General features: G+C 25.9%; 2 protein-coding genes across 2 annotated transcripts in view; one reads left to right on the top strand and one right to left on the bottom strand.

Moving 5' to 3' along the window:
* The window catches only part of LOC112691370 (tRNA (uracil-5-)-methyltransferase homolog A-like), a 4,555-nt gene extending 390 nt beyond the window's left edge, over positions 1 to 4,165 (top strand). The window contains 9 exon segments of the mRNA XM_025565606.1: positions 1 to 284; positions 354 to 524; positions 592 to 747; positions 1,405 to 1,615; positions 1,905 to 2,032; positions 2,104 to 2,360; positions 3,318 to 3,549; positions 3,624 to 3,822; positions 3,895 to 4,165. The exon segment at positions 1 to 284 is cut by the window's left edge and continues 4 nt beyond it. Of these exon segments, the coding sequence (XP_025421391.1) occupies positions 1 to 284; positions 354 to 524; positions 592 to 747; positions 1,405 to 1,615; positions 1,905 to 2,032; positions 2,104 to 2,360; positions 3,318 to 3,549; positions 3,624 to 3,822; positions 3,895 to 4,124 (1,868 nt within the window). The 3' untranslated portion in view covers positions 4,125 to 4,165.
* Positions 4,166 to 7,061: 2,896 nt separating this feature from the next.
* On the bottom strand, positions 7,062 to 12,352 carry LOC112691374. Its single transcript, XM_025565610.1, has 10 exons — positions 12,333 to 12,352; positions 11,185 to 11,258; positions 10,977 to 11,121; positions 10,771 to 10,909; positions 10,071 to 10,234; positions 9,531 to 9,709; positions 9,381 to 9,457; positions 8,059 to 8,157; positions 7,758 to 7,995; positions 7,062 to 7,101 (listed from the first exon to the last, which is right to left on the bottom strand). Exons 3-10 carry the CDS (start codon positions 11,049 to 11,051, stop codon positions 7,062 to 7,064), a joined length of 1,011 nt encoding a protein of 336 aa, XP_025421395.1. The 5' UTR covers positions 11,052 to 11,121; positions 11,185 to 11,258; positions 12,333 to 12,352.
* Positions 12,353 to 13,213: the final 861 nt, after the last annotated feature.

Below are 13,213 nucleotides of genomic sequence, written 5' to 3'. Positions count from 1 at the left end.
TATCTATAAAAAAAGAAGATGCAGATGAATCTGTGGGAAAAGAATCAAAACCTACAAATAACGTAGACGTAGTAGTATCTATAAAAAAAGAAGATGCAGATGAATCTGTGGGAAAAGAATCGAAACCTACAAATAACATAAACGTAGTGGTATCTAAAAAAAAAGAAGATGCAGATGAATCTATAGGAAAAGAAGATCCATTTGCCTACTTAGATCGTAATGATTTTACATCGGAAAAGTACAAGGTAGAAATAAGGAATCTTCCAAAACACTATGGAATTGCTGTAAGTTGTATCATACTTGAAATATTGTTAGATTAATATTGTATGTCTACTAAGAAAAATATTTTTTAGGAGTTCAAGAAATTAATCAATTTAAAATTAAAATTAAATTGCTCTAAAGTTAAAATGCCAAATCGTAAAGGCAAATGGATTTATATGTGTTTTCGTTCAGAAGAAGACAAAAATACAGCTTTAGATATTTTAAATGGATATAGTTGGAAGAATACTATTCTAAATGCTAGTGTAAGTAAATAAGATATAAGTTTTTGTTTTTAACGGATTTAATTTTTGTCTTTCAATAATTTATTAGAATGCTAAAGCTGTTCCTGACCCATTAGTAAAAAAACGTAATGAAGAATTTAGCGACTACCCTGACCAAAAAAAAATTAAGTTGGACAATGCTGGTGCTGAAAAACAGATGATAAATGCTGTGACTTCTTTTTTTAATATACCTTATGAAGAACAAGTAAGAACAATTTATAAATAATTAATATAACTAAATTAGTTATATTAATTATTATATAGTTAATAGTAGTGGCACAAAAAGAGGTAATTGGAGGTTGTGGACCTCCCAAAATTTTTCTGAGGTTATTACAAATTTTATGTAGGAAAAAAAATGGTATATCTTGAAGACTAGCTGATTAATATGAAATATGAATATTATTCGTATTTTAATTGATAACAATAATTACATGACAATATGGAATGTTTTGTAACGTTCCGTTCAACTAAAAAACATCAGTAACCTTGCTACTACGATTTCTCGATACTCGATTGTATAATATTTTTTTTTTTTTTGTGGCTTCACAATATGAAATAGAAGTTAGTTTAATTGGTAATTTAAATATTTTACTCATAAACCTAACTTTATCCTACTTTCTTATCCCTACCAAACACCTGCAGAAAATGCTTATTTTTTTCCAAATTCACAATGCTCCCCCCCCCCCCAAATCAATCCAGGTTGCGCCACTGGTTAATAATTATAGTTAATTATTTAGTTTCAAATTAGTTTTTTCTTCGATGGAAACAATATTTAATTTAATATTTTTTTTTTAAAACATTTATTATTTTCTTTTTAAATAAAATAAAATTAATTTTATCTAATGGATTTTAATTGTTTTAGTTAGTAAAGAAAACCGATTCTATCAGGGATGTACTTTTGGAGTATGTTAAACGTTTAAAACGTACCTATTGTAATCAAAATCTTACCTATTGGTTAAAAAAACAACAAGAAGCAAATAATGGTCTTCCTTGTGAACTCTTAGAAATACAAAGCCTTAAAGAAGATTCAAAAAAATGTGTTGGTTATAGAAATAAATGTGAATTTACTATAGGTAATTTTACATATTAATTACAGATAAAAGAAAAGATCAGTTTAAATTAATTATAGAAATTGTATAAATTTAATTGTATATTGTAATAATATTAAAAATTAGTTCCTAACATTAAATTTGATGATTCTTAATCTTGGTATGTTGTATTTATAGCATTAGAACAATTGCTTAACATTCAGAGTGTAAATAACTATAGTTATTTACACTCTGAATATTTAATAGCTATTAATGTAACTAGTGAATAAATGCTATTTTAATTTATATTATATAAAATTTTTTGTTATTTTAGGCATGGATGTAGAAAATAAAGAACCTGTTGTTGGTTTTCGGGTTGGTGCTTATATTCAAGGAAAAACTTGTGTAGCCCCAATTGATAATATTTCTAATGTTCCTCAACGAATGAAAGAAGTAGTCAATGTAAGTTTTTATATAAAATTAAACTCTCCTTAATAATATGCTTGTAATATTTTATGAATTCTGTTGTTTAGTGTTTTCAAGATTTAGTTAGGTCTTCTCAAATTCCTGTATTTGATCCTGAAACATACACAGGTCATTGGCGCCAATTAACTGTTCGTTTAAGTTTAAAAACTGGACAGTTAATGTTGATTTGTGTAGTTCATACTGAGAATATGGAAGAATCAGCCTCTGAATCATTAAAAAAACTAATTTTAAATTATTTTACTAAAGGTGCTGGATCTGAATGTAAAGTAGATTCTTTGTTCTTTCAAAAGGCGAAGAAACGAGCGTAAGAATATTTATAATTATTTATTACTTATTATTGATTATTTTCTAAAAAAAACCCTATCAAAATCCTACTTTGAAGATACGATTAGTTTTATTATTTTGAATCAGCTTAAACTAAATGTCTACCATTATATATAGTTTGCAGTAGCTGATTTAATGGTCTTGTAGTCAGAAAATGCTCTCCTCTTAAATTGGGTACTGAGGCTCATTTTAATAATTAAGATATAATAATTATATAGTTGTCTTTTTTTTTAATTTCAATGGCAAAAACAAAAAATATATGGCATAATGGAATATCATTTACCATTGTTTTAAGAATGAAATAATTTTATCATAGAGGAATATTCCAAAAGTTGAAAATTTTATAATTAAACAAAATAGAAAAGGTTGAACAAATAACTAAATATGTAAATCACTATTATTCTACCTTCTAGCCTCTATATCCCAATAATATTATCTAAATAATTATAAGTAGCAGTTTTTATTGTAATTTGACTGATATATATATTTAGTTTCATCGTAAAATAACTCATAGATACAGATAAGAAATAAAATAATAAATAAGTTGATTAAAATTTATGACTGTCGTATTATGATATGATTTTAAAAATTAGGAGTAACTGCCTATTAATATACAATAGCGAATATATATATATGTATATATATGCCTAATATTTACATAATATTCTATGTAATAATTCATTTTTTTCCCTAGTATAATGATTATCATAATCATGACTTTTTAAAAGGCTTAGTTTTAATATTCCATAATATTAATGTATTTTTCCAAAAATTACAATAGCTTTCAAATCCTATATTTTATTTTTTTAGTAGAAATGTTTTTTGAATATCTTTTTAAAATTGAATTAGTTGACTTTTTCTATTCTTAATTTACTACTATATTATTATCTTAACAGTCGTATGATACAATGATCAATGATATACAAATATTTTTCAGTGCTGGTGAAGGAAATTCTTTTCCTTTAGAACTATTACATGGACAGGGTTATATAATTGAAGAGGTGAAAGGTCTTAAATTAAGAATTTCACCAGAATCGTTTTTTCAAATAAACACAGCTGCTTCTGAAATATTGTTCGACGCTGCTAAAAATTTAGCTTCCATTAATTCACAGACTACTGTTTTAGATGTATGTTGTGGTTCTGGTACAATAGGTCTATCTTTAGCCAAGGTATTTAAAATATTTTTTTTAAATTCCATGTAAAATGTTTGCTAAACTCAGCTTAATACTTTTAAATGTTTAAGGACTGTGCTAAAGTAGTTGGAGTTGAAATTCAACAAGAAGCAGTGAATATGGCAAAATTGAATGCTATTGAAAATGGAATCACCAATGTCCAATTTTTTGCAGGAAAAGCTGAAGAAGTAATGAATAGACGAGAATTTCAGTTTCCAGAAAATTCTAATGATGTTGTGGCCATTGTTGACCCTCCCAGAGCAGGACTGCGTGAGAAATCTTTTAAATTAATTTTTTAAAACGATGGTAATTCAATTTCATTGATAATTTTTTGAATCTTAGATAACAAAGCAATATTGCTCTTACGAAAGATTACACATTTGAAACGATTAGTGTACATGTCTTGCAATCCAAAAGCAGCATTGCAAAACTTTATATCTTTATCCATGGTTGAATCTAAAACTAAACAAGGGGCTCCATTTGTACCGGTGAAAGCTATTCCAGTTGATATGTTTCCACAAACACCACATTGTGAATTAGTTGTTTATTTTGAACGATTAACTGATAATTAGTATAACTAAAATTTAAAACTATGTATAAATAAAATTTTAAATTATAAGGGACTTTTTTTTATTATTGTTATTAAATCATTGTTTTATATATAAATAAAATACATTTTAAATTCTTAAAAAATATTAAAAAAAAAAATGTTTTTAAAAGTCGATAAAAATGTTATTATTAATATTTAGAGATATTTTTATTTTAGTGAATATATACATATATACAAGGGGTGGGTTCTCCCATATTTCAAACCCTCGAATACCTCGAACTTCAAAAAATTCGAACAATTCGAAGTTCGAGAAAAATGCAAGTTCGAATTCGAACATAATACATAAAGTTAGTTTAATAAAAACATATAAATTAATAACTAACAAGTTATATAGTAATTAGAAATAAGTTTTAAATAATAACATTACTTAATAATTTTACTTCTATTATAATATTAAACTTTTTATTTTGTCATACATAGTTAGTTAAAACTCAAATTTTTAAGTATTAACTTTTAAATGTTTCAATTTTTCAAAATTCGAAAGAGCGAAAATAATTCGCAGTACCAACAAGTTCAAATTCGAACAGTTTGAGAAAAAATGTTCGAGTTTGTGAAAACTTCAGTTCGACCTATCCCTAATATAAATATATGTATATATTTAAAGGGAATGAGAAAGTTTTACTGATTTCATAGTGATTTATTTTGGTAAGTAGATAAAAAAGTCAACAAATTTGTCAAAAAGAAAGTCATTCAGTAATAATCCTAAGTAAAGTTTTGTGATCCTTTTTTTTAAAGCAGTAATATGTTAATTAAAATAAATAAACTAAAAGCGTAGGATTCAATGATATATATAAAATAATTAAAAAATTAATTAATTAAAAAATAATATCTAGAGTTATATCTGCGAGTTGATTCATTTAAAAAATCATACTACTTACTGATTGTAAGTTTAAGTGTTAAATAGCTTATACAACAAAGGGAATTCAACAAATAATATTTAAATACATTTTTATTTAACTAAAAACTTTATATATGGGAAATAAAAATAGTTAATCAAATCGCTACCGATATCCATTTTAATAGTGTAGACGGTATATCTACCTACGTATACAGAGAAAGTGGTGTAATCATGTGCAGTGGCGTATACATGAATAATTTGGGGGAGGGGGGGTTAAAAAAGTTATATATTAAGTATATTTAATCGATGTATTAACGTACCTTTACGTACGTATACTCGTATTGTACTACATTATATTAAGCTGAATTTTTATTAATATGTCTGCAATTTTTTTTTTACTGTACAGCGTTGTAGGGTAAAATAAATTCCCACGTAAGCCGTACCAACCATACATTTCGAGAAGTTATTAACTGTTACTACCAGTGCTCGAATTGGAGGGGTGCGCAGGGGGACGGAGCCTCTCTACTATTTTTTTTTTTTTTTGCGTACCCCAACTATATTTTTTCACCGGAACGGAGGACGCCACGTTCATCCTAATTGATGTCCAAAATAATTTTTATGTGAATTTCAATTTACGTCAATTTGAAAATGAATTTTACGATTTATAATATTAAATTCTATTTTCATTATTATATTATCTATTTATTATACTATTATATTTATTATTATATTATCTATTTTCATAATAAAAGATTATATGGTGGTTATGATAAGGGACAACGTCGTCATTTCTGGAAAAATATAAATAGTAATGTCTGTGTATTTGGTGTATTATACTTTATACATTGTACGGTTTGTTATTAATATTGGCGATCGACACGATATCGGCATTTCGGAAAAAAATAAATGCCCGCACTACGACTAATCTTCGGCCATGGCCCGCACTAAAGAGTAAAAATATATGATTTTATCATTCCATTCACGAAACTGCCTGATCGCCTATAATTATGTTAATTATTATTTTATTTTTATTTTCTATTGTAACATGTAGGATGTTGGTTTTGCTATCAAAATATATTATATTTGGAATTAAAATATTTGTTTAGCTGAAATGTGGTATTCAAAATATATGAAAGGTTGGCGGAAGGTAGGGGTGAGGGACGAAGCCCCCTACGGGTCTGTGTTAAATAATTGCGCACGTGGAACGCAGTTTTCGAATCGTTAGACGTCGTAGCTCCTCTACTTAATTTTTCTCAATTCGAACACTGGTTACCACCCCTCCAGCTATACCACTGATCATGGGGAGGGGTTCTTGAAACGACTTTCAAAATGTATGTAATATATTATATGGTTAAGAGTTCTATAAAATATGTTGTCACATGTTTCGATATAAGTTAAAAGCCTATTATACACGGTGTATCAAAAGTCTTCATCCAATTTCAAAAATTTATAATTATATTAAAAATGAAGATATAAGGGTGAAATAAAGTAAAATATATTCTTAAAATAGTCAAGTTTTATTTACTTTAGTTACAAATGTTTAATATAACCTCCACCGGCCGCCCGACATACATCTATAGGGTAATCAAATTCTTCCTAAATGTTGCTGATAATTTCTAGTGTCGCGGCATTGACAGCATCTTTGATTCTGATTTTAAGCTCTTCCAAGTTTGTAGGTAATGGTGGTACATACACTTTATATTTTATGTAGTCCCATAAAAAAAATCACACTTTGTGAGGTCAAGGGAACGTGGTGGCCAGGGATGAACTTCGAACGAAACAGTCGAACATGCTCAATGTTTTCGTCAGAGGTACGAGATCGACCTGAGTGTTTCGATGCACACAGACAACCACTTTCTTGGAACGTTTGTGCCGTAGGAGCTTCAGTTCCCTAAGTTCTTCGAAAATCACGTTGAACGGTTAATGCCGAATCGCACTTATTGAAACGTAAGACGCAAAACGCTTTTTGTTGCGGAGTCGTTATAACGAAACAAACTAACGGTTCCTAGTTCACTAACCATTGCAGTACTAAATTTATCAACTAGATAACTTAAAATAAACTTAGTTATTTAATCTTTCCATAAATACATCGGTCATTAACCTGTGATTAACCGTTGCCGAACTATATTAGTTCGTAATTGGATGAAGACTTTTGAAACACCGTGTATTATGGTTTTAACATAATTCTATTTATACTACTCCGAATAATGAATGGAACCTCATCGAAGTAAATCAAAACGCACCATTATAAAAATCCAGGTGCCTGCACAGTGCGTCGAAAGCAACCCCTATTTTTCATAAAAATTTGTACCACACATTTTTTAATAAACAATTATATGATACAGAGCTTCTCTTTTACTCCCTTCCATATGATTATAATTTCTAGTTACAGTTTTTTTTTATTAATCAAATCGCACATTATACAGTAGTCATTCGATAATTCGAAATTCAGGGGACCGAGTTAAAAATTCGATTTATAGAGGTTTTCGATTTACCGAGTGTTCGAATAATCGAAGGAAAAAAATTAATAAATAAAATACATTGTATATACATATATATATATATATATATATAACGTTTATTTTGACATTAACTTATTATGAATATAATTATGTACATTTTAAAATTATTAATTGATATTTATTTATTACACATACATAGTATTATATTTTATATACATATTACATATTAAAGAAATCTGTTATTTTTTTTTGTGAAAAATTGTTGGTCGCAATCTGGTCCATAGCATTGTCTAACTTAATTATAGCATTGAAAATTGTATCGCATCTTTTTTCGTCCATTTCAGATTGTTCAAAAAATTGACGTAATCCTGACATAAAAAATGTTGCTTCTTTTAACGATATGACAGGAACCTCCGCCTCCTCTTCCTCGTCATCATTGTCAGAATTGTGCTGATTGACTGAAGTGGATTGAATAATTTCCTCGTCAGTAAAAGTACCAGCAGTTGCGACATTATCGTCAAAGTGAACAAATTCTTCAAATGATACGGGAACTTCTAGTCTGTTTTATGTGTTAAGCAGAACTTCAACCTCCTCACTTTGAACAGGAATACCTTCACCAATTTTCTGTCCATCCTTAATAAAACCACAAGTTCTGAAGCAATTCACGATGGTTTGTGCACTAACATTTTCCCATGCTTTAAGTGATATAAGTCAAGGTAGTTATAGTTGAATAAAATCTATCATATATTATTTCTAAGCACAGAGTACAGCACACTTGATTTCTCAGTACTCCAAGATTTCATATAGTTTTGTATTAAAAAAAAAAAATATATTATAATTTCAGTTGATATATATTATTATTCTTCCACCCGTCGACCGACCTGCCGAATATCGATTTCATTTCTATTATCAAATAGGTTTTTATAATTTTACAATATGTAGGTAGGTATATCAGTTTATACAGTAAATTAGTCGATTATAAAATTAATACTATTCTTATCTGGTGTACTATTATTTATATTTTAAAAATGTTAATACTTCAATAAGTCTAAACGGATTTACACGGAAAGAGTTTCTCATTTCTCGTACCTACCATTATACCATTCGAGCATCTTCCATGCGATTATCGAATACAAGATTTTTTGTTCGAGAGTCATATCATGATTATTTACACCATGATAATAACTCACGCGGTTTTCGAGAATGCATGGTGATTTTTGAAAGCGATAAGCTCTGCTTTTTTTGTTCACACATGTCGAGATTATTTGGTACGATAATTGGCTTTTTAAAGTATCAACAAATGTAGATAGTTTTTCATATCTCTTGGGCGTTTATTTTTATCAAACATTCGAAACTTGTATGAATCCGTTCATGTCGATTATTATGATATATTCTTATTTTGTGGTTTTTTTAAATATATACCTTAATTTAAACTTGTGCTTTTATTATTTTACTTTTTAGATTGATTAGTTAACTAATAAAATAAAAACGATGACAAATTTAATCATGTTTGATCGACTGTTGTGATTAAGTTTATAGAAATTTATCGCAGCCAAGAATGCCTATGAGACACAAGCAACAAAAATGATAAAAACCGAGACATGTGAAATCTCAAAAAAAAAAAAAAATTAATAATTCAATTTATTGTTTATGTAAGCAGTTGAATATTTTTGATTATTATGCCAAAAATATTCAAAAAATGCGAAATTAAAGATTAGTAATGACTAAAATATGGATTATTTAACAATAATAATTTATTTCACATTTAGACCAACGAAAATTGTATTATAACTCAAAAAAAAATTTTGGACAAAACCTCGATTTAAAAATAGTAATTCAAGTAAAAAGCAATTAAAATATACAATACAAAACAGTATAAATTAAGTTATACAAAATTAATTCAGATATGTAATCCTACTAGTGATGACAAATAATAAATCTGATAATCTTGGAAGTTCTATTTTCAATTCTGAGTCATCCATTATTTTGTCAATTCTAATATATGAAATAAAATAAAATAATAATTAATAAAATGTACAATACAGAAAATTTATATTATTGTATTTACCCCGATAAAACCGAATCAGTTAATAACAAGCCTTTCTTAATAAATAAGTTTAAAAGTATACCAGCCTTATGGCGAATACTTTGGTCTTCGTTTAGTGTTATAAGTATCATAGAAGCAACGAATGACACTTGATCGTAATGTATCCACGAGTTGATATATTTTAACGAATGTACTATTTCCTGTAAACATTTTCAAATAAATAAACATAAGATGTAATCAAAAAGTTATTGGTATTATAATGTATAATAATATAAACTTTGATGGTTAAATAATTATATATTTTAAGATATTTATGTAAAAAAAAAGTTTAATATTAGTACGCAATAGATATTTCAAATTTCAAGTTTCTGATGATCGATATCTAGGATGTTTTAGTAGATTTATTTGATGAGTTATAAAAAATGTGGAATAATTATTTATTGTTTTTCTTCATAACAACAATCTAATAGTAGTACAATAATCAAAATATATTCTTCTTCTTATTTTATTTTTTCTTATATTCAAAATACTGATAATAAAATAAATAAACCTACTACATACATTGATATTTATCTTGTCAAAACCGTTAAGAACAGCCATACATTCATCAATAATACATTGGGCCATTACTGTATATGATTTAAGATCATATAATTTTTTTAATTGCTCAGGCAAATTTTCAAAGGAAATATAGTGTTCATTGTCCTCAATTAACTTAAGAGGTTCTGTAAAAAATTAGTTATTAAAATAGTTAATAAATTATGTTATTTAGATTTAATCAAAAATATATTAAATTAAAACTGTTCAGAAGATATCATGTACCTATCTTGTATATTATTTATTTAATTTAATAAAATACGATTTTGATGTCTTCGTTATGAAAATTTGAAGGAATCATTATTGCAAACTGATCATTGTTAAGAACAATTTTTAAAAGCAATTATTTATTATTGCATAAAAATTTATACTAATACAAAATTACAAAATAATTTTATCCTATTTTATAATATACAATTTGAAAGTAATGTTACAACTTTGTATAACTGCCAAACATAAATAAAATGCATAACTTAAAATTTTAAAATTCAAATTGTATATTATAAAATAGGATAAAATTATTTTGTAATTTTGTATTAGTATAAATTTTTATGCAATAATAAATAATTGTTAAAATAAATGCATAATATAGTAACTTAATAGTACATTTTTTCTAATGAATAATAATATTTATACAGTATAATTTGAAAATTGACATTATTACCTTCATGTATCCAACATTTTAAATGCAAGTTTTGTATTTTGAATATCAAAGACTGAAGAGTTGGTGACATTTTTATGAGGACAGTGTTTTCATTTTTAAATAATAAAATATGTTGTACTATACCGTCCAAATTATGAGTCTAAAAAAATGAAATAAGAGATTATTTATTCTATAATTTCCTAATACTTTACTATTTTGGTTATTACTTTTGATAATTTTTGTCCTGCTATTTGTAATATTATACATAAGCAATGAATATTCAGAATATCTTTTACTTTCATTAATTCGTGAATGAACGACAATATATTTTTTTCGGTAAAAGCCCCTTGTTTGAATAATTCACCGATAAATCTATAAAAATATTATTTCGTACAATATATACAAATTATTAATTAATTTTACTTGAAAACATACTTGCAATGGGCTAAAGACCTTTTATAATATTGGAAATGAAAACTATTCAATATATTCTTGAAAAAAGATGGGGTCTATAACAGATATAAAATATTTATATTATTTGATAATTAAATTAAAAAATATATATTATCAATTGGTGGAAAATGTATTTGAATATAATATGGTTTTAGTCAAAGGCAAATAAGAATGGTTAAGTTTTAGTAGTTTGGTTGAGTAATTCTACTCAAGTCAGTTTCATTATTATCTATTATTGTTAATTATATAATATACATTTGGGTACCTAAATCATATTATGTATGAATAAGTCTTGATTTAAAATGATACAAATCAGTTTATTTATAAATAAAAATTAACTATGCAAGTATCAGTACTGAGATTTATCTTAAGCTTGAAATGACTTAAGACTAATAATTATAGATTATATTATAAAATCTGGTATAATCACAAAAATACTATTATTATATTAACAAATTATAACTATTTACCATATTACTGTTCAAAAAATTTTTTTTTAATTTATGTACTTCTTTCTGAGGAGTACGAGTGTAATATGAGGTGAACATATCAAAGATTTTTTGTGCTAAAACTTTCTGAAAAGTAGTTTTAGAATTGTGAAGTTTGTTAAATGCAGCATGATTGGCCATGTATGCACATAACTTTGCATATAAAACTGTAAAATCGGGTCTATTTAAAGCCTAGATAAGTAAAACAACAAATTTAATAACTATTATAATTATTAATAATATTTATATACCCGAAAATAAATTATATCCACTATGTTTTCAAATATATAAATTGTTTTCAGTGGTATGGAAATAATTGTGTGTGCCATTTTATCAAAATTGTTAATATTTACATTTTGGACAATTGATCGTACCAAATTAAATATTTCCTAAAGTAAAATCGTTTAAAAAAATAATTCTAAATATTTTCTAAGAATAAGATTAATTCAATAAAATGAAACATATCTTAAAAAAAAATATACAACAGTACAATAAATTGTATTTTATAAACTTAGACATATATTTATAAATTTATAATACACATTTTTAGTAAGATTGAATAATTGTTGTATGTATGATTAATATTATTAATAATTACATCGAATTTCAAATATTTTAAATTATACAACATTTAATACTTACTACTGGTTTAAGACTAGCTTCCATAGTTGTTATTAATTGAATAAATAAATATTTCTGGAAATACAATTTTTTTATAAGTAACATAAATTAATACAGGGGATCTATAGTTAAATTATGTAATTACTATTTATTAACCATCAATTTGGGGGATAGGTAAGGCCAAAATTTGAGGGGCAAAAATGTTGTTTTAAAAATAATTACTAGTTACTTATAATTGATTTAATTATATAATTATAGTCTCGCAAAAAAATATTATTTATAACCTTAATATAATTATTTATAAATTAAATTCTGAGTAATTTCATTTAACAGTAGATGGATGAATATAAAACGACTCTGGAGGCAAAACTTTACTATTGAATAAATTAAACAAATCTTAGAGTAAAACCAACAGGTCTAATAAAATTACTTCATACGTGAAGTAAAATATCTAGTTTTAAAACAACATCATGCACAACTATACGCTTTAGCAATAGTTATTATTAAAACAATATAAAAAAATATATTTTAATTAGAAAACAATGAAATTAATTAAATAATACCTTTCAACTGTAATCTGTACTTGACAGCAGTCTTTTGTACGACTGAGATTGTTGATCGTTGATGAAAATATGTTTTATAAGATACAATATATCAAACACAAATGAACAAACCAATTTTTAGCGTGGATCACTGAACAATAAAATGGATGTATCTAATATTTTTGAACCGAAAAATGATTTTTTCATTGACCATATACCATGACTACGTAGTAGTTAATTAAGTAACTAATAACTTCACTAAATTCTATACTCACGCATACATTATTTTGATTGTGGTCACGGAAAATAATTCTATTATTATCCAACTCTGATTTGATAATATTATTTTGTATCGAATTC

This window comes from Sipha flava, unplaced genomic scaffold (genome assembly GCF_003268045.1).
Source record: "Sipha flava isolate LNK unplaced genomic scaffold, YSA_version1 607_pilon_pilon, whole genome shotgun sequence".
Taxonomy (NCBI): domain Eukaryota; kingdom Metazoa; phylum Arthropoda; class Insecta; order Hemiptera; family Aphididae; genus Sipha; species Sipha flava.
Note: the sequence above shows the minus strand (reverse complement) of the source record. Positions and strands in the feature narration are given on the sequence as shown.

What these genes read in the sequence shown, in the direction of transcription:
- LOC112691374 (XM_025565610.1), bottom strand. Translation starts at nt 11,051, where the DNA reads ATGAAAGTAAAAGATATTCTGAATATTCATTGCTTATGTATAATATTA. An exon ending in CAGGACAAAAATTATCAAAA is followed by an intron (nt 10,910 to 10,976) that starts GTAATAACCAAA and finishes TCATTTTTTTAG; the next exon opens with ACTCATAATTTGGACGGTAT. An exon ending in ACTGATTCGGTTTTATCGGG is followed by an intron (nt 9,458 to 9,530) that starts GTAAATACAATA and finishes TTCATATATTAG; the next exon opens with AATTGACAAAATAATGGATG.